The sequence below is a fragment of the Pleurodeles waltl genome, chromosome 5 (assembly GCF_031143425.1).
Source record: "Pleurodeles waltl isolate 20211129_DDA chromosome 5, aPleWal1.hap1.20221129, whole genome shotgun sequence".
NCBI lineage: Eukaryota > Metazoa > Chordata > Amphibia > Caudata > Salamandridae > Pleurodeles > Pleurodeles waltl.
Window position 1 is genome coordinate 1,727,563,788 of NC_090444.1, and position 22,218 is coordinate 1,727,586,005.

Genomic DNA, 22,218 nt, shown 5'->3' on the forward strand with positions numbered 1-22,218 from the left:
TCTCTGCCCATCTGTCTTCCTCCCAGACTATGTAGGCACGTAGCATCTCTGCTTTAGTAGATCTCTTTGCTACAGGAAGGCCACATTCTCTGCAAAGCTTCCTTAGGTCAGCCTTAGTGAGGTGGTCAGTAGGCAAAAAGAATAAGTAGGTAAGCGATCCCATTCTGATAGGATCTTACCAGCAAAAACCAAAATCCAAAGTCCAAAATATCAATAGTATATCCAGGAGGACATCAGAGACCAAAAGTCAAAAAAGAGATAAAAAATCAAGTTGACCTTCAACTGTGGGTAGGTAGTGAAATACTTAGCTACTGTATGTCACTGCACAAACACAAGTCCTATCCTCACCGCTGATCACCAATGTTAGAAATGGGGTTTTTGGTTGGCAGTTAGGTTGTCCTCTGTCCAAGCAAGAACCCTCACTCTAGTCAGGGTAAGTCACACACAATCCAAAATCAGCCTGTGCTCACCCTCCGGTAGCTTGGCACGAGCAGTCAGGCTTAACTTAGAAGGCAATGTGTAAAGCATTTGTGCAATAAATCATACAACACCATAGTATAACACCACAAAAATACACCACACAGTGTTTAGAAAAATATAGAATATTTATCTGGATAATTGTAGGTCAAAACGATCAAAGTTGCAATACGAATTTGTAAAGATATCACTGAAAAGTGATATTAAGAGTCTTTAAGTCTTTAAAAAGCAATAAAGTGTCTTTGAAGCACAGAGTACCTGGTTTCTGGTGGGAAATCTCCTCAGAGGGCCACAGGAGAAGAGATGCGTGGAAAAAGGGGTGTGTGCGTCGTTTTCCGCTCAGCACACACAGACTTGCGTCGTTCTTTTCCACGCGGGGAAGTCGGGCGTCGTTTTCCGGCGCGCAGACAGTCTCTTTTTGTGGATCGCGGAGATTACCAGATGTCCCGGGTCTGTGCGTGGATTCTCCTGCTTATTTTCCGGCTGCGCGTCGTTCTGCGGGGCTGCGCGTCGAAGTTTCGATCTCACGGTAGGCGTCGCGTCGATTTCTCCTTGGAAGTCGGGCGGCGTTGACCTTGCGAGGCCGTGCGTCGAAATTTTGGTCTCACGGCAGGCGTCGCGTCGATTTCTCCTTGGAAGTCGGGCGGCGTTGTCCTTGCGAGGCCGTGCGTCAAAGTTTCGCACTCACGGTAGGCGTCGCGTCGATTTCTCCTTGGAAGTCGGGCGGCTTTGTCCTTGCGAGGTTGTGCGTCGAAGTCTCGATCGTCCCGAGGGCGTCGCGTTGATCAGCGTCGGTGTGCGGCGTTTTTCTCGCCGCGAAACAAGCTGTGCGTCGAAATTTTCGGCGCACGGAGCGTCCACGTGAAAGGAAGAAGTCTTTTTGGTCCTGAGACTTCAAGGAACAGGAGGCAAGCTCTATCCAAGCCCTTGGAGAGCACTTTCACAGCCAGACAAGAGTTCAGCAAGGCAGCAGGGCAACAGCAAGACAGCAGTCCTTTGGAGAAAGCAGACAGGTGAGTCCTTTGAGCAGCCAGGCAGTTCTTCTTGGCAGGATGTAGTTTCTGGTTCAGGTTTCTTCTCCAGCAAGTGTCTGATGAGGTAGGGCAGAGGCCCTGTTTTATACTAAGTTGTGCCTTTGAAGTGGGGGTGATTTCAAAGAGTCTCTAAGAAATGCACCAAGTTCCCTTTCAGCTCAATCCTGTCTGCCAGAGTCCCAGTAGGGGGTGTGGCAGTCCTTTGTGTGAGGGCAGGCCCTCCACCCTCCCAGCCCAGGAAGACCCATTCAAAATGCAGATGTATGCAAGTGAGGCTGAGTACCCTGTGTTTGGGGTGTGTCTGAGTGAATGCACAAGGAGCTGTCAACTAAACCTAGCCAGACGTGGATTGAAGGGCACAACAAGATTTTAGTGCAAAGAAATGCTCACTTTCTAAAAGTGGCATTTCTAGAATAGTAATATTAAATCCGACTTCACCAGTCAGCAGGATTTTGTATTACCATTCTGGCCATACTAAATATGACCTTCCTGCTCCTTTCAGATCAGCAGCTGCCACTTCAACAGTGTATGAGGGCAGCCCCAATGTTAGCCTATGAAGGGAGCAGGCCTCACAGTAGTGTAAAAACGAATTTAGGAGTTTTACACTACCAGGACATATAACTACACAGGTACATGTCCTGCCTTTTACCTACACAGCACCCTGCTCCAGGGGTTACCTAGGGCACACATTAGGGATGACTTATATGTAGAAAAAGGGGAGTTCTAGGCTTGGCAAGTACTTTTAAATGCCAAGTCGAAGTGGCAGTGAAACTGCACACACAGGCCTGGCAATGGCAGGCCTGAGACAAGGTTAAGGGGCTACTGAGGTGGGTGGCACGACCAGTGCTGCAGGCCCACTAGTAGCATTTAATCTACATGCCCTAGGCACATGTAGTGCACTCTAATAGGGACTTACAGGTAAATTAAATAGTCAATCATGGATAAACCAATCAATAGTACAATTTACACAGAGAGCATATGCACTTTAGCACTGGTTAGCAGTGGTAAAGTGCTCAGAGGTCAAAAGCCAACAACAACAGGTCAGAAAAAATAGGAGGAAGGAGGCAAAAAGTTTGGGGATGTCCCTGTCAAAAAGCCAGGTCCAACAGTAAAGTTTGATTTTATGTCTCAATAATAGAAATGCCACTTTTAAAAGTTGGCATTTCTGTGCTCAAATCAACAGTGTCTCTCTGGCAGTAGCCAGGATTACACAACAGTCTATCTCTCCTGTAGCAGGCTGTTAATTCCTTCCAGACATGGGGACAAAGGGGCCTAGATGCAGCAGGATGGGTGGGGGAGGAATGGTACCCAGCCCTGATTACATTTCAAAAGGCTTTGCCTACAGCTCACACATAGGGACCTGACATCAGCCTTTTGTCACCCTAGACCTGGGATCTTCAAACTGGGGGGGCGGGTCTCAAGTGATCCTGGTTGGAGGGGAGGGAGCAAAAGAAGTATTAAGCAGATAACAGTGCTTTGTTTTAAGCAAAACAATATTTATTGCATTTTTAAAAAGGTAACAGAACTTAACTGCAACGTTAATAAGTCTAGACAGATTTAAACATTGCCAACTTAATAGAATAATTGTGAAAAATTCTGAGGAGGGCGATGATTTGTTTCCCCCACTGGCAGGGCATGGCATTAAAAGGTCTGAAACCCACTGCCCTAGACTATGGGTCTCCAACCTTTTCTGTAATAAGGGCTACTTATGTTTGATAAAAAGCTACTAAAATTATTAGAGATCTAATAGTTACATCAGACAAGATTATATCTATGGCCACCATATGCAAAGATTACCATCAGTGATCAGTTCAGAGCATCATGCACAGTCGCTAGCAGTGATGTAAAAATGTTTTGTCAATGCCTCTACATGGGTAATACTAAGCAGCCACAAGCTGCAATGTCCTTGGCACTCAGTTAATATTATTAGTAATATGTCTCTACAACACGGTTACATTTTTCTCTCCAATATCAGCTTTAAATATACTTTGGCAAATTCAACCACTTTGATCTGTAAATATACTCATTTTGTTTTAAATACATGTTTTTTAATCTCAATATACAAATGCAATTCAACCAAGCTAAAGCTTCCGAATGGAGTTGACTATGCTGCACACAGAACAGCTACTTATGGGTAGCTGGAGAGCTATAAGAAGCTCACAAGCTACTTGTTAGAGAACTCTGCCCCAGACATTTGGGAGCCATACCCAGGAAGGACATGGAACTAGACACAGCAAGTTTGGGAGTGGGGCAAGGGTTGCCCCCCTGACACAAAGGCTGGCATTGGGGATAAAAGGGGGCACACTCAGACCCCCAAATCAGAACACTCCTGAACCTGTGGAAATTAGGGAAGAACTGTCCTGCTACCAGAAGACATCCCTTTTGCTTGAAGGACTGCTTTGCTGTCTGTGAAGGAAGATTGGACTTGCTTGTCTTCATTCCAGAGTAGCCGGAGAAACACCTGTAGGAGCCTGCTGCCATTAGAAGGATACTAGCCGCTGATAAAAAGCTGTATGTGGTAAATGCTCCACAGCAAGGACACTCATTAAGCCCCAGACAGAAGCAGAGGCGAGGAACAGACTCTGACCAATAAGAAGCAAGGAAATTAAAGTGACGTTGGAGCCAACCAACGGTAAGTGAAGAGAGGGCTCTAAACATGTTTAAGATTTTTTTGTTTTGTTTACAAGAGATTTCGCAAGGACACGCAAGCGCTGTGCAGGCGAAATCTAAAAATGTTAGTAACATGTTTATTTATTTGTTTAAACACATTTCGTTTTCCATTAAGGGAAAACAGGCTTCATTTTTAAAAATGCTTTATTTAAAAGCAATCACAGATATGAAGGTCTGCTGACCTCAGCAAGCCACCATCCCTATTACCGCTGTGATCCCTAGTGGACTGCAAAATGCGACCTACCTCAATAATAAAAACTTCAAGAGCTTCATCCACAGCAGGGCCAAAGTGGTAAAAGTTATTTAAAAACAAAAAGATAAAACAGAAAAGAGCCACGCCCCTCTGACACCAAGTAGTAAACTGCAACCCCAGAAGCCGGAAGTGCTCACAAACTGCCAATACAGGGAAGTGCTAGACAATTAAATGAAGTAAAGCAAAACACACAACAAAAGTCAGGCTCTGCCGCATGGTAATACTGGCACACCCACCAGGCCTACAGCAGGTATTCTTATAATTAAGGGGACTACCACAACATCTGTGCTATACATGCTCGGAGAACAACCAGCACGCCAAATAAAACCTTAACAGAGACACCAAGGCCTACACCCAGGCAGACAGAGGTGTAAGCACAACTAGGCCCAGAGGTCTATAATGTAATCAGGGAAAGCCAGCAACACCACCAGGACAACAGTGAATGTCAGCCTCAGATTCCTCTAAATATAGTATCAAACACAGCAGGGACAAGTACCCTAAATACAAATATTTCTGCTACCCTAGATCTATCCAAGTGGAAGCCTGGAATAGCAGCAGGGAGGAGAAGACTGTGTGACCCCTATGACAAACAGGCAGCACCAACCCACAAAATCAAGGAATTACAGTGCCCCTGTCTCTTGGGCATGGTCTATTAAGGAAATAAGAAGCCATGCTTACTCCACTCAATGTAACCCAAGTACACGAGATAGCATGAGCAGCCCCCTAGTCCTCCGTATCATTGACGGCAACTAAAGCCATGGTGGGAGTGGAGAGTGCCGTGCATCCCTCGTCCTAATGCCCGTGTGCTTTACGATAACCTCACAGGAACATAAAAGGACACAAGGGGCACTAGGCACCAAACAGAGCAGCGAAAGTCACACCCAGCAAAAGTCAGATTGTCAACAGCCTAAAGACCACAAACTGACTACAGTAGATACTCCAAGCCGAACAGCTGCATTATCTAATTCTTCTACTAATACCGATCAGTGGCACAGCCACAGTGTGCACAGACATTGTTTTGCTGCTGCCATGGATGCTCTCCCATAGAGGCATCACAGCACCAGAGGGACAATGACGCTGCTGCCACAAACCTGCCCGAAGCCCATTACTCACGAGCTGAGGAGGGGATTAGAGGAGCCAAGTAGTGAAAGGGAGGAGAGCGCTCTGACTGTACTTCCGCATAACAGATAACGGGAAGCATCAGAGGAAGGAAACCAGATCATAAGGCTCAACCTGCCCAATACCATCCACTAAAGAGACTTACAACTCCAGAGATGCCACTTGGTTGTCCAAAGTTTGCAAGACTGACTGAGCCCCAAGCAGCCGAAGGTCCAAGGAAAATTAGGCCAGACACGGTGGGCAGAAGCACACAACCCTGCGACGGTGGTCCAAACACTAGGATCACATCCTCCCGCACTCTCAAGGCACACTGTGCCATACCCAATCAACCATGCTCGATGGCAGAGATGCCGCAAGGTGCAATCCTCTGCCACCCAGAGAAAGGAGGCAGAAACACAGCTCTCTACTGCCCACGGAAGAAGGAACATCATGCGGCAGGAGCTCTAAGAAGGTTCTTGAGGAAGGAATGTGTGACACATGGCATGACACTCCATGAACCAAAAAAGAAGAGTGTGAAGCAGCAGAAGGCTCTCAAGGAAATGGGCCAGCCACACACACATCTACCCCGAGAGTGGGAGTTCCAAGAAGGTCCTGGAAGAGGGGACAAGCAGCAAGACATCACATAGCACCAATGGAGACGAGGAGAAATGGATCAGCAGCTGCCCTGATCATCACGAAGCCAGAACCCAACACCGGAGGCCAGTGGGTGGGATACAGAGACAATCAACCAGTCAGAGGCCCTGTTGGCCAGTCCCAAAGAAGGTACACACTGTGGCATCCAGAAGGAGAGACTTGAGCAATTAAACGTCTTGCCAGCATAAGTCGAAAGAAGATGCAAGAGGAAGCACCAAGAAGGAAGTGTGACCTGCTGAGTTCACCTTGGGAATACATACGATCAACCAAGCCCAGGAGGGAAAAATGAGAGCTGCTGACGGAGCGCATCTAGACACACAAGCAGCAAGCCACTGAGGTGACACGAGGATGACCTGCGGACAGCACAGAGGGAGAAACAAGAGAAAGCCGCAAGTACGCACAAACAGAGTCTGCCATATGCTTCCCAGCATATTTATTCAGACACAGTCACTGACAGCTCAGCAACCTAAAACATCCAGGCAAAAGGATGCAGATGCCTTCACAAAGAAAAAAAAAAGAAAAAAAAAGAAAAAAAACACCTGCGACCATCAAGGCAAGTTGTCGCCACCTGTCATTCAGGTTCACCATATGCTCGGCAAACACATCATGTTAGCTAGCCCCTGTCTTGTGCATCATCACTACCAACCATGGAGCACGGAACAACCAGAGCGGAGTCCAACACCATCATCATAGCTACAGGCAAGAAGTGCCAGTGACATTCTGAAGAGTCAATCAACCAGTGACTTCCTGCTCATCATGAGCTCAGTGGTGAGAGTGAGTCTTGACCAGGAACCATATACCCCTGTGGTTTCAGAACAGACTAGGCAGTGGCTCCTTGGTGGTGTTGCAGCAGCCCAGACGCAGTGCACATGCAGCCCCAGGGCAGACCACATGCAGTCCCGTAGGAACCATCCATGAGGCCTCCACAAGGAATTGACAAGGCTTTGCAGAGGAGACTTCAACAGACTGTAGCATGCTAAGACTGTCTTCAGGGAGTCAAGCAACAACACCAATACAAGCTTTGCGATGGATTCCAACAATGTTCCTGATGCACCCTATTTTTGAACTATTGACACATACTACAAGTCATTTGGAGCATCAGCAGATTGGACCAACTCCACACAATGGACATGATCCCAGCCGGTATGCAACTGGAAGATTATGGACATCTTTGAACCAGTGTTTGTGTCCTATTTCACACATATTAAAGTGGGAATGGGAGCAGAGAAAGATGCAGGGGCATTGGAATGCAGCAGTCTATTGTGCTTGTTGGCAAAAAGCCAGCCCCGCTGACATTATTATTATATTATTATATATATGTATAGGCTTGTATCAGTCTTTGTTTAATGAAAAGATTAGCTACTGCTTTGTTAATTGTTAACGCATTCATGCCAAAACTGGCCATTTAAGTGGGAGACGATTTATCAGCAACGGAAATGGCATTTAATCTGTTTAGAAATTGGTAGATTCCAATGCAAGTTAACGTGAACATGTATTTATCCCAGTGTTAGTTTCTCAATCTACACTTAAGCATTCCCGATCTTGGCATGTGTGTAAAATCATAAATGATATCGCCCCCTACCTGCCCATGCCAATGTAAAAGGAGCATACCTCTATACCCCTCCCTGCCCTCCACCAGCACCGACTTCAATCACGTTGGGGCAATTTCATTGCATACAACGGGCTACTGTCATCAACAGCTGATTTCACCCCCCTGAGACGGCCAACAGTTACGTGACGTGTTGTTATTATTCTTATGTGTTCGTGATTACCGTAATCACAATTTAACCCCTTCTGTGCCCAGGACGTAATGGTTACGTCCTGAGGCACAGTGTCGAGTGCCCAGGACGTAACCATTACGTCCTGTGCACAGAGCCCATAGGGAGTGCTAGAGCTCCCTCTGTGGGGTTCCCCCCATAGCAGGGATGGAAGGGGAAGACTTTCCCCTTCCACCCCCGCCCCCCCCGTGACGTCAGCGCACGATCGCGCGCTGATAGTCACAGAGGCCTCCTCCCATGGCGTTGGAAGCACAGCTTCTAGCGCGATCGGAAGAGAAATGCAAAGCATTTCTCTTCCGATCACGTGGGGGAGGCCAGAGAGGCTTCAAAGGGAAGGAAAGGAATTTCCTTCCCTTTGAAGTCTCTCTCTGCGTTTCAAAAGCCGGATTGTAAAGCAATCCGGCTTTTGAAACGCCCACTAGACACCAGGGATTTATTTTTTTAATGAAACTGGCATGAGGGGAGCGACCCCTTGGGCAAGGGTCGCTCCCAGGGGGGGCATTTTTTTTTAAGGGCTTTTCTGGCCCCCCCGGGGGCAGATTGGCTTATTTTTATGAGGCTAATCTGCCCCCAAGGGGGACAGAAACCACTAGACACCAGGGAGTTGTTGTTTTTTCCGTGAATTTCACGCAAGGGGAGCAACCCCTTAGGCAAGGGTCGTTCCCCTGGGGGGAAAAATTATTTTAGGCCATTTCTGCCCCCTTCGGGGGCAGATCAGCCTATTTTAATTAGGCCGATCTGCCCCCAAGGGGGGCAGAAACCACTAGGCACCAGGGATTTTTTTTGTTGTTGTTGTTTTACAGATGGGGAGCGACCCCTTAGGCAAGGGTTGCCCCCCTGGAGGGGCAAATTATATTTAGGCCATTTCTGCCCGCTTTGGGGGCAGATCGGCCGATTTTAGGTTAATCTGCCCCCAAGGGGAGCAGAAACCTCTAGGCGCCAGGGCAAATTTTCTTTGTGTGTTTTTTTTTTGGTTTGTTTGTTTTTTTAGAGATGGGGAGCGACCCATTAGGCAAGGGTCGCTCCCCTGGGTGGCAAATTGTATTTAGACCATTTCTGCCCCCCTCGGGGGTAGATCGGCCGATTTCAGGTCAATCTGCCCCCAAAGGGGGGAGAAACCACTAGGCACCGGGGATCTTTTTTTTTCGCCGTCACGCAGGGGGAGCGACCCCGTAGGCAAGGGTCGCTCCCCAGGGGGTGTGGGGGGGCAAATTTTTTTAGGCCATTTCTGCCCCCCCCCACCCCCACCCCCCCCCAGGGCCAGCTGAGCTAGAGGCCAAAATCCATAGGTAGGCACTTTGCAAAAAACACCTGTTTTCTGTGAAAAAAAGTGATGTGTCCACGTTGTGTTTTGGGCCATTTCCTTTCGTGGGAGCTAGGCCTACCCCCACAAGTGAGGTACCATTTTTATTGGGAGACTTGGGGAAACGCTGGGTAGAAGGAAATTGACGGCTCCTCTCAGATTCCAGAACTTTCTGTCACCGAAATGAGAGGAAAACGTGTTTTTTTTGGTCAAATTTTGAGGTTTGCAAAGGATTCTGGGTAACAGAACCTGGCCAGAGCCCCACAAGTCACTCCATCTTGGATTCCCCTAGGTTTCTAGTTTTCAAAAATGCGCTGGTTTGCTAGATTTCCCCAAGTGCCGGCTGAGCTAGAGGCCAAAATCCACAGGTAGGCACTGTTTTCTGTGAAAAAATGTGATGTGTCCACGTTGTGTTTTGGGCCATTTCCCTTCATGGGCGCTAGGCCTACCCACACAAGTGAGGTACCATTTTCATTGGGAGACTTGGGGAAACGCTGAGTGGAAGGAAATTTGTGGCTCCTCTCAGATTCCAGAACTTTCTGTCACCGAAATGAGAGGACAAAGTGTTTTTTTGGTCAAATTTTGAGGTTTGCAAAGGATTCTGGGTAACAGAACCTGGTCAGAGCCCCACAAGTCACCCCATCTTGGATTCCCCCTAGGTGTCTAGTTTTCAAAAATGCGCTGGTTTGCTAGGTTTCCCCAGGTGCCGGCTGAGCTAGAGGCCAAAATCCACAGGTAGGCACTTTGCAAAAAACACCTCTGTTTTCTGTGAAAAAATGTGATGTGTCCACGTTGTGTTTTGAGCCATTTCCTTTTGTGGGCGCTAGGCCTACCCACACAAGTGAGGTACCATTTTTATTGGGAGACTTGTGGAAACACAGAATATCAAAACAAGTGTTATTGCCCCTTGTCTTTCTCTACATTTTTTCCTTCCAAATGTAAGGCAGTGTTTAAAAAAAGACGTCTATTTGAGAAATGCCCTGTAATTCACATGCTAGTATGGGCACCCCGGAATTCATAGATGTGCAAATACCACTGCTTCTCAACACCTTATCTTGTGGCCATTTTGGAAATACAAAGGTTTTCTTGATACGAATTGCTGTATACCCGGTATAGAATAAAATCCCATTGCAAGGTGCAGCTCATTTATTGGCTCTGGGTACCTAGAGTTCTTGATGAACCTATATATCCCCGCAACCAGAAGAGTCCAGCTGACGTAACGGTATATTGCTTTCAAAAATCTGACATCGCAGGAAAAAGTTACAGAGTAAAACGTGGAGAAAAATTGCTGTTTTTTTCACCTCAATTTCAATATTTTTTTATTTCAGCTGTTATTTTCTGTAGGAAAAACTTGTAGGATCTACACAAATGACCCCTTGCTGAATTCAGAATTTTGTCTACTTTACAGAAATGTTTAGCTTTCTGGGATCCAGCATTGGTTTCACGCCCATTTCCGTCAATGACTGGAAGGAGGCTAAAAGCACACAAAAAATCGTAAAAATGGGATATGTCCCAGTAAAATGTCAAAATTGTATTGAAAAATTGGGTTTTCCAATTCAAGTCTGCCTGTTCCTGAAAGCTGGGAAGATGGTGATCTTGCCACCGCAAACCCTTTGTTGGTGCCATTTTCAGGGGAAAAAACACGAGCTGCCTTCTGCGGCCCTTTTTTCCCATTTAAAAAAAAAAAAATGTCACTGTATTTTGGCTAATTTCTTGGTCTCCTTCAGGGGAACCCACAAAGTCTGGGTACCTCTATAATCCCTAGGATGTTGGAAAAAAAGGACGCAAATTTGGCGTGGGTAGCTTATGTGAACAAAACGTTATGAGGGCCTAAGCGCGAACTGCCCCAAATAGCCAAAAAAAGGCTCGGCACAGGAGGGAGAAAGGGCCTGGCAGCGAAGGGGATAAATGGTGACAACGTTATCCCACAACCAGTCCCCACCCACTGGTAGCACACGGGCCAAACTCGCGCCAAGGGAAGTCTCAGGAACATGAAGTCGCCAGCCATATATACATAGTCAAAGTTGACCGCGGGGCTCCAGCTCCGTGAAGCTGTTGCTCGGCGCAGAAGTGCATTTAAAGTATTCCGTCCGGTAAGGGTGCTCACCGTGACACGCCTCCTGCTCTTCGCTCTCTTGGTGGGACATGATGCGATCTTGTAAAAGTACAGCCACTTGTCACCGAGAAGAACCACCACAACCCGGTTCCAGAGAAGAGCCGAAGTTAGGCGCTATCATAGTCTTTGCAGACCCGGGCTTGGAGGAGATCCCGCGAGACGGCACGTCCGGGCGTCCAGGTGCGTCTCTCCGCCCCGCGTCGAGGCGCTGGGCCGCGCATCATGACTCATCCGGGGTCATTGCCCAGGAATGGGGAGCTGGGGACCTAGGTTAGGAGACAGGGCCTAGTGTAGGAGTTTTGGGGCCCGGGTAAACGTGTTAGGTGCGTATCCTCTCCAATTTGCAATAGACAGAAAATAATAGAAGGCGACGTCAGATGTTAATATGTAATAATTTGACCTCCCTGATAAACCTGCAAATATTAAAACGGTAAAGACGTACATTTTAACCTAACTAAACTGAGTACATACATTTCAAAATACTGTCAAGCAGAAATATGTCATACGAGTCATATGGCGTAAAAAAGCCTGTCTCAGTTGTCTTCACATTTTATAGCACTAAAAAGTTAACGAATTGTTTCCAGATAGAGGGGGGGGGAGGATTTGGTGGAAGCAGAGAACGCTACAGACTCACGGAGACAGTCAACAAATGATAGGAAGGATGGACTCACCTAGATAATGAATCGTTGCTGTATGATGGTGCACTGTCTTTTAAAAATGTGTATTTTTGGCTCTTTCCTAAACTGGAGCAGCGTTGGGGGCTGCCCTGATAGGTATTGTTCAAGATCATCGGTGAACAGTTAGGCTAGTCTTGTTTTTAAGTCGAGCCTACGAGACAGCGCAGCTTCTGGTTGCAAAATACCTATTTTGGTTTTTCCAAGAACAGGGGCAGTGCTGCCAAATACACGTTTTAATGTGTGTCCCCTCATTCCTGCACTAAAATTATTTCTCACATATTTAAAATTGCTCGAGGCGCTTTCCTTTCAGCTACGCCAACGATAAATTGTACAGAGTTTTTAGCTGAGTCCAGAAAAGAGGTGACTATTGTTGTGATGGAAACATCTTCTAGGCCCATATTGCTACAATTTATATGTTCTGGGACATGCTGGTAACAACGATCAACGTGTTACTCCTGAGACACACAGCTCTGAGCAGCATGCTTGCTCTTGAGAGTTGATGTTGCTATCGGGGCCGGTGCTCAGCCATGTGACACGAGGCCCTGCATGTTGGAGGCGTGCTGGGCTCTGTTCATAACTCCAGTCTCTGATGCTGAGTCTGGCAGAGCTCACACACAACAGCAGCCATGCTGGTGGACCCAGCCTGCCGACTGGACTGCTAGCCAGCAGTGCCACGGCCCCAGGTAGATTTTCCTAGGAATGCAGTGGGATCACATCAGGCCATGGAGTGAGGAGACACTGCCACACGCACGGAGAATGAGGGAGCAGGGGGAAGGAGGGCAGGGGCAGCAAAGGACGGCAGTGGCAGCGCAGGGGCACTGGCAGCACAACAGGGCAGGAAGGAGCAGGGGCACACACACTGAGAACAGGAGCAGGGGCAGCAACGGACCAGGGAGGGGGGGCGCAGGCATTCACACAGAGAATGAGGGGAAGGGGTAGTAATTTGTAGCAACAGAACGCATGTGGCAGGGGCAGTGGCAGCACAGTTGACCAGGCTGGAAGGGTTCAGGGGCATGCACATGAAGCACACATGTGTGGGGGGGGCATGGGCAGGAACAGAGGTCATTGAAGCAGAGGGACAGTGGCAGCACAACAAATTAGGGAGGACAGGAACACCTAAGTGGACAACTGTGGGGGGAGGGAGCAGAGGTAGCAATGGAGGACAGTGCAGCACTATGGACAAGGGAGGAAGGGAAAAGGGGAGAACATAGGTAGAATGAGGAGGGATGGAGCAAATGCAGTAAACTGGTAAGGGAGGGCAGTGGCAGCACACCAACCCACGGAGGGCAGGTGGAAGGAAGCAGTGGCATGCAGAGAATGAAGAAGGACAGGTAGGAGGGGGCAGGGGCAGCAAGCAACCATGGAGGGGTGTGTCTTGTTGTGGGACAGCAACACAAAGGAAAGGGAGCTGATGGGCAGCTGACAGTCTAAAAGACGGGCGCTTCTAGCTTCCAGGGCATCAGCCCAGAAGAGGTTGGGAACTTTCCAGGGGAGAGGCCTCAAGGACTAGGGGAAAGATGTGGGAGAACAGCACCAGCCTACTAGCAGCGAAGTAAGAAGCATGAACCAGACCGGGAACAGCAAGAAAAGGGCACACACATCCTGGTACATGCATCCCGGAGCCATATGAACTACAAGTGCTACACTGCAGCTCAGGGTTGGATTGGGGCAACAATTAGGTCCGGACAGTCCAAAAAAAAGTGACCCACATTCGCAGATCGTAACCTTTCGCAAAACACTGTTTACTTAGGAGCTCTTGGAATATTTCTCATCCTACAGTCCCTGGAGAGCCCTCTTCAAGCTTAGACCTTTCACACTCACTCAGAGCTTTTTAGATATGCAAAATACTTTTACAGTACTTAAGAGAGGCCCTCCAGTGCTCAGAGACTGGATACAGGGGCATTGTTATTTTAGTTTTACTTGCTGGTAGTATCATGCGTAAGTTCAAACAAATGGAATGATGCTAGTGTGTAAATAAATATACATAGTGTCACTTTCCTCACATACATGCAGTTTTAAATAGCGCAAACTTGACACAGGTGTTGGAGCGCTTTACAAGAGCACCAGATAACATTACAGAAGGTCAGAATAATTTCTTTTTAGGCTTTGGTGGATTTGGTGATTTGCCTAAGATCACAGGATGGTTGAGCTGACGCTGGGACTCAATCCTGGTTTCCCAGTTTCAAAGTCCGCTAAGGCCACAACCACTCCCTGTTGACTGCAGGAACTGATATGGGGCAGGCAAAGAGACTAATTTATCCCATCCTGTCCCATGGAGGGGAGGGGGACAAAAAAAAACAGAGGAGTTCTTTCTCTGCCTCTCACCAATCTCAGCACCACCCAAATCTCAGGTCCTCTCCCCTGTCCCAGTCTTCTGCAAAGCAAGTGGTAACTGCTTCCCATCAGCAGCTCTGTCACACCCAGGGGGATTGAGGAGGCTTGCTGTGACAGCCGGAGCAGCCCATTGTCATTCTGCCTCTGACAATTAGCCGACTGGCCTGACTTCATTTGCATGGGGACAGGCTCAGTATATGTATGCAACAGCTGTTATAACAGCCTTTCATGTTGTGCACTTGGTGGCGTCGGAGACAACCAAAGCAGGTTGCACTGTTTAATAGATCAAAAAACCACCCTATTATCTGGCTTCAGCCACAGGCCCGCCTTGCCAATCCCAGACTGCTGCAGCTACACTGCGATGCTCCACCTTCAGCAGAACTAGACAGAGTGTGGAGCTTGAGAAGCATCCGCCTGAAGAGGCAAGTGGAATAAGGTGCTGCATAGCTGACCACGTCTCATGCTACAAGGCTCTACCCACCAGCTCACAAGTTGGGAGAGCAGAGTGGGGGGGTCTTTCCCTTCAGTGACCATGTTAAATGTATGGAGGCCCCTCCCACCTGATGATCAGAGAGAAGCACCTACAGCCCTTTAACTGCCATGATCGCTCTACACATAAGGAGACCCCACCCACCCAATAACCAACGTGGCAAAACAGAGTACAACGCTCACTGCCGGATACCCAAATCAAAGCAGAACATAAGATGAGAGAAAACAAAGGACAGGAAAGGAGCCAGCATGCACAGGCCATCTTAAGATCAAGTACAATTGACTAATATCGAAAGAAACCACTTGAATGACATTTTAAAATCAGGCACCTTCAGAGGAAAAATCAGGAAATTGCCATTTTGAGGACAGGCGGCCTTCTTACAACAAGAGAAAATGCAGACACTACATTAAGAGTGAGTATCCCTATGAAAAAAGAAAGAAAACACCACTGAGCCAATTATCCTTGCCTCCCACAAGTCAACATAGACAAAAATAGGAAGTGGATCAGTGCCATACCTCCAGCTGCTGGATTAGCTGACCTTAACATCTTCAAGCAGAATGGGGCTAAGATAGCAGGAATGGCCAGATGATTTCTACAAATGTCATTAAGGCATCAGGAGAAAAAGTTAAGAGCAATCCTATGAACAATGAAGAACCTAATCAGCAGGGAGGTGTGTGTTAGATCATCAATGACATGATGCTGAGCCAACACACAATGTACCATACAGTATGCAAAGCTCTAGATGCCAGATTCTTATCTTAGAAGAATGTGCACTACAAATAACACACGTTCAGCCTAGACTCTCAAGAAAAGGGAGAGTCAATCAGAAACTTCATCACAAGACTGCGCCGCCTAGTCAAGCACTGTTAATGTGACTGAGAAAGAGTTACATCCGGGAAGACACAAACTAACTTGCATCAACGACTAGCAGAAGTCAAAGCAAAACAGATAGAAATGGGGCAGCCAGAAAAGAGGACAAGCCTTCTAGTTACAGAAATAAACCCACAGGATACCAACAAAGAACCATACGTGACGATCCTGATAAAAAAGACTATCATAGACACAAAGGCAAAGACAAAAATCACAGCCCACACAAGAAGAGAGTGCTTTTGCTGTGGACACACACATCTACACAAAGTCACATGCCCTGTCATGGGACATGAATATGACTAATTTGACAAAGCCAACCACTTTGAGAAAGCCTGTAAAGACACTCAACTTGGAACACACAAAAACCAAATAATTAGCCCAAGAGACAACACACAAGAGCCATTAAAGATGATAGCAGTCATACACACAGCAGGACGAGGTCAAGGAGGTAATAATTCACCCACATTCTCTGCAGCAGCTCTAGGTCCCATATTTGCAAGAAAGGGATGAATATTTGTTCCTCATCACCTGCGACCACAAGGCAAGAGACCCTTGACTAATTCTCCTAATATGAAGAGATAAAAAACAAAAGGGAGGAGCCAGGGGCATGCAGAAGGAGAACAGAGGGTATATGGGACAGGGAAAGCTGCAGGGACAGCAGGCTGACTACGAAGTTTAAGTTGTGGTGCGTTGGCCACCTGCAGAGGGGAAGGAACCTACCCCATCATCTGTGCGCAGTAGGTGTGTAGCCTGAATAGGAATAAAGTGGGTGTGTATGCTGAACTCACTGAAAAAAACGAAGTTTAAAGAGATATTCTTGTTAGCTTTGATACTAAGATCTTAGTGTATGTTAAAAAAAAACCTAGAAATTCACAGAAAAGAACAAAGGTTAAAGTAATGCTATAGTAAGTTGTTGAAATGAGTTAAAAACTAAAAAAACAGTTACATTTGCCACTTATAGTTCAATGAGCTAAATGTAGCTTGCACCTCTGCCATGCACTGCTACAACCTCACATATTACATAACTCATGACAAGTTAAATAATTGAAGTCATCCCCTCGCAGGACACAGGAATGGGCGTGCGCCGTAGTGGCTGGCTACTCATTGGGGGTTTGGTTCCTGTGGTGAATGCCTGTGCAGCTGATGTTTGCGGGCCTGCAGTACTCTTGTCAGACAGCGCCCAACCTTACGCTGCACACAGCCATCTGCCATGTGCAGCCATGGTCAGACCCTGTGGAGTGGATGGGCACAGGTCTTGGCCCAGTGGGGATTTGGATGCCAGTTGATGTATGGGGCCGGGTCTGGTTGGAGGTTGGGCACCATTGGGGGTTGGCCATCTATGAGGGCTTGGGTGCAGACCCTGACCCCGCTGCACACAGCCCAAGGCCATGTGCAGCTGGGGATTGACCTTGTGTTGCCCTGGGGGGTTGGGCATATGCTCAACTTTGAATATGATGCATAAACCACAGGAACTTACTGAAAAAAAATAAGTCAAGGTGACATAGTTCAGTATGATAATAAGATCTATGTTTACATTAAGAAAAAACCCACAGAAATTCAATGAAAATACCAGGGGTTAAATTAGCATTATAGTTAGGTGTTGGAATGAGATAATAATTAACATTTAAAAATCCAGAAAAACAATGCAATTTTCCAGATATAGATCAGTGAACTAGCCATAAATAGCAACCCCATCATGCACTGCTAATGACTTTGCATTTTACATCACTCATGACGTGATAACTGACATTATTGATGGCATCACTGATGTAATCTCAAATGGCTTTATCCTTGATGCTGCTATTCTCATTACTCTGTAAGCCCTTACATCATTCTAAAAAAGTTATGTTTTTTTAGTGAAGGTCCTATCGTCTTACAGAGCATAAGCTCCCTGTGTACTCGAGAGGGTGTATAGAATGGAAATAGTGTAAGCCTTGGAAGTAAGTGTAGTTGTGCATGTTCAAAGTTATATGGTGCACCATTTACAAATCAGAAAGTTTTAGGGTACAGCAGTAAAACATGTTAAACAAGGAAAAGGCAGAGCACACCTGATGTGCATTGCAGAAACATGTTTCAAAGCAGGTTGTGGCTCAAAGTCAAAGCCTAGTGCATAACATCTGGGTGAAAAGCTAAAACGTCTGTTCATATTAATATATTCCCCAGTGCATGCTTGGGGAGGTGTCCATGTTAATAGTTGTAATACAGAGCTATTGACAAATTCCAATTAATAAGGGCATTTCTACAGTGTGGATGTTTGTTTTTAGAACATCATTGAAAGTTTTGAGGCGTTGCAGATGGCTGAATAATGTAGAACGTAGGGGTAACCCACATAGAGATGGTTTAATGCACACTGTGGTTGTATGGAGGCATTTTGTTTGTTAGGTGGATGAACACCAGTAAAAAGAGGATACCATCTACCAAATGTGAGTGACTGGTCAGAGCTGATGTCCATTATCTCTTCTTTTGTGCCACAAAAGTGGGCACAGGTATAGCTTATTTCAAGTCCACAAACCCTATAGAACACTGTCACAATGGCTGGATGGAGTTATCAGTGATATCACTATTGATGCCATTTAACGTGACATGAGTGATGTAATGTGTGAGGTCAGAAGTGGTGCATGACAGGGCGTAAGTTATTGTTACCTTACTACTCTATAAATGGCGAATTTCTGTTATTTTTCATTTTTTTAATGTTAGTTCTTATTTTGGTTAAACTCCTATTACGTCACTTCAACCCTTGTTTTTTTCAGTAAAATATATATATGTGTGTGTGTGTACATGCTTGCTTAAAATGTTTGAAACTGACTTGGTGTGCATATATGTCAATATGTGTACAGAGATATACAAACTCATGCACATATAGGCCCTCATTACAACATTGGTGGTAAAAGCCGCTTACCGCCGTGCAGAAGACCACCAACACACCGCTGCGGCAGCGGAATTCCGCCACTGTCATTAGGGCCCACTGCTCAGAATCCGCAAAAATTCAGACACCCACAGAAGTCCGCCACACCAAAGGTCAGTGATAAACTGGCGAAAACAAAACCTCCACCGGCACGCCAACAGAAATACGCCCACACTATCACAACACACAAATCCACGTGGTGGTCTTTCAACTGTGGTATTCCATTGGCGGTACACACAACTGCGCTCAAAATACACACACATTTACAAAACACTACCACATTGGACAATTTGAAATACACACACCTGATACACATACACACACACCACTCCCACACACCCAATCCAATATAAAACACACACCCACATCACCCACAAACCCACAAACCCCTACGACAAAATTACAGAGAGAAGGCCAGAGAGAGACACTACAAACAACTACCAAGCATCCACAGACACACAATACCATCACCCACATAACTTCCAGGCACCTCACACAACACACCACTACATATCACCCCACTTATCACTACACAATCCACCCCACACATCACCCACACCCCCCCATGGCACGGCAAAGACACCCCAGGTTCTCTGAGGAGGAGCTCAGGGTCATGGTGGAGGAAATCATCCGGGTAGAGCCACAGCTATTCGGATCACAGGTGCAGCACACCTCCATAGCTAGGAAGATGGAGCTATGGCGAAGAATAGTGGACAGGGTCAACGCAGTGGGACAGCATCCAAGAAATAGTGATGACATCAGGAAGAGGTGGAACGACCTACGGAGGAAGGTGCGTTCTGTGGTCTCAAGACACCACCAGGCGGTTCAGCGGACTGGCGGCGGACCCCCACCTCCTCCCCCACAACTAACAACATGGGAGGAGCAGGTCTTGGCGATTCTGCATCCTGAGGGCTTCGCAGGAGTAGATGGAGGAATGGATTCTGGTAAGTCAAATCTTAACTATTACATCCCCCACCCTACTTGCATGCTATCACATACCTCCACCCTCACCCCCATCACTCCAACACCACCAACAGAAGAGGCCCACAGTGATGACAGCAGCTCTATCCAACTGGATCTAGATGACCAGCCCGGCCCATCGGGGACCTCTGGACAGTCCGTTCCCCTGACACAGTCACAGGCTACCACAGAGCTTCCCCCCTCTGGAAACACCAGCACAGCACCCACCCAGCGGGCCCATACCTCTGTCCCCAGGACACATCAATCAGCAGTGTGTCCACCACTACAGGGAACCCGGGCTAACCCACCACCCCAACAACAACAGGGACCTGGGGGCAGTGGCAGTGGGCACACGGTCCAGGGGACAGAGGCCCAGGAACACAGGGGAACCTGGAGGGCTGCTGTGCGACAGGGGGAGGACAGGCCAAGGGAACCCACTCTCCACGAGGCCCTCTCCAACATCTTGGGAGCCTACCACCATTCCAAGGAGACAATGGCAACAGTACTGGCCAAGGTTCAGGAGACCCAGCACCTGCAGGAGGAACAGTATTTTGGCTTCAGGGAGGAACTCAGATCCATCAATTCCACCCTGGGCACCATCGTAGGGGTGCTGAAGGAAGTCCTCAACACCAGGAGGGACACAGTGGCACAACAAGGGGCCCCTGACACTAGCCTGGACGATGAACTGCCCACCACATCCGCCGGCGTTAGTGGACAGGAGGCACTGCCACAGGACCACCACACCAGCACCCCACCCCCTGCAGAGGGTGAACCACCCAGCAAATGGTCCCTGAGATCCAGGACAAAGACAGAGAACAATGCCAAGACCCCCGCCAAGAATTGAGACCACCCTGAATGTCATCCTTCTGCCCCACTTTGTCACCCTGTCCATCCTCAAACTGCCCCAGCTCCACTTCCTATGCCCATTTGGGCAATGCATCTGTGAGACTAATAGACTGGACTCTGCCATGGACATTCCTCCACCATCACCCCTCACCATTTTACAACCCCCTCCAATATTTAGCACTTAAATAAACACCCTTGAAGCACAAAACAATCTGGAGTCAGTCTGTGATTTTGAAATAGTGTATTAGCAATTAGTGTCAAAATGCTCTTTCAAATGTAATGTCAACATACCTATGTCACACAGCTCTAGTCCATGAGGAAACAAAGCAGATGTCACACAGTGGGACCCACATCTGTGAAATCGTATGGGAAAGTGACAACTCAGTGACCATACACTGGGTGAAAACGACAGACAGTTGAGAGGTAGTAGTGTTAAAGTACATGTAGTAAGCAGGTTTGTATTCTTACCTGTGTCTCACTGGAAATATTGCAGGATCACCGAGTTCCTGGTGTCGCTGTCCTCTTCTTCTGCTTCCTCGTCTTCACTGTCCACAGGCTCCACAGCTGCAACAACACCGCCATCTGGACCATCCTCCTGCAGAAAAGGCACCTGTAGTCGCAAAGCTAAGTTGTGAAGCATACAGCAGGCCACGATGATCTGGCACACCTTCTTTGGTGAGTAGAATAGGGATCCACCTGTCATATGGAGGCACCTGAACTTGGCCTTCAGGAGGCCTAAGGTTCGCTCTATAATCCGCCAAGTTCACCCATGGGCCTCATTGTAGCGTTCCTCTGCCCTTGTCCTGGGATTCCTCACTGGGTTCAGTAGCCATGACCGGTTGGGGTAACCAGAGTCACCTGCAAATGGCGAGGGACAACTGTTAGACACACACTAACCTACAGGGATATCCCCAGAGCCACACAATCTTTCCCACTGACTTGCTTCCAGGTGCTCACCTAATAGCTACACACGGTGCCTCTGGAGTTGCCCGATCACATAAGAGATGCTGCTATTCTGCAGGATGTAAGCGTCATGCACTGAGCCAGGGAATTTGGCATTAACATGGGAGATGTACTTGTGTGCCAAACACACCATCTGCACATTCATGGAATGATATCTCTTCCGGTTTCTGTACACCTGTTCACTCCTGCGGGAGGGTACCAAAGCCACATGTGTCCCATCAATGGCACCTATGATGTTGGGGATATGTCCCAGGGCATAGAAGTCACCTTTCACTGTAGGTAAATCCTCCACCTGAGGGAAAACGATTTAGCTCCGCATGTGTTTCAGCAGGGCAGACAACACTCTGGACAACTCGTTGGAAAACATAGGCTGGGACATCCCTGATGCTATGGCCACTGTTGTTTGAAATGACCCACTTGCAAGGAAATGGAGTACTAACAGCACCAGCACTTGAGGGGGGATTCCTGTGGGATGGCTGATAGCTGACATCAGGTCTGGCTCCAGCTGGGCACACAGTACCAGGATTGTGGCACGATCAAGCCTGTAGGCCTCCATCGTCGACAGGTCCACCAGCGGTCTGTACACCGGAGGATGCTGCCATCTCCTCACATGTCCCAGCGGACGGTGCCTATGAAGGACACCAACGAGCACAGAGTCAACCAACTCAGAGGTACGTACCCACAGCTTACACAGAACACTGATCATAATCCGAAATTTGGCCTGTATGAGTGTTGAGGCAAGGACTAGGTATGTGTGATGCAGTTAAAAATGAAGCCATGTGGGCCCCTG

General features: G+C 47.5%; 1 protein-coding gene across 1 annotated transcript in view; it reads right to left on the reverse strand.

Moving 5' to 3' along the window:
• The window catches only part of LOC138297150 (uncharacterized), an 87,999-nt gene extending 76,484 nt beyond the window's left edge, over positions 1-11,515 (reverse strand). Inside the window, exon 1 of the mRNA XM_069236641.1 lies at positions 11,375-11,515. Coding sequence (XP_069092742.1) covers positions 11,375-11,414 — 40 coding nt within the window. The 5' untranslated portion in view covers positions 11,415-11,515. The remainder of the gene's footprint in view (positions 1-11,374) is intronic.
• Between the last annotated feature and the right edge of the window lie 10,703 nt (positions 11,516-22,218).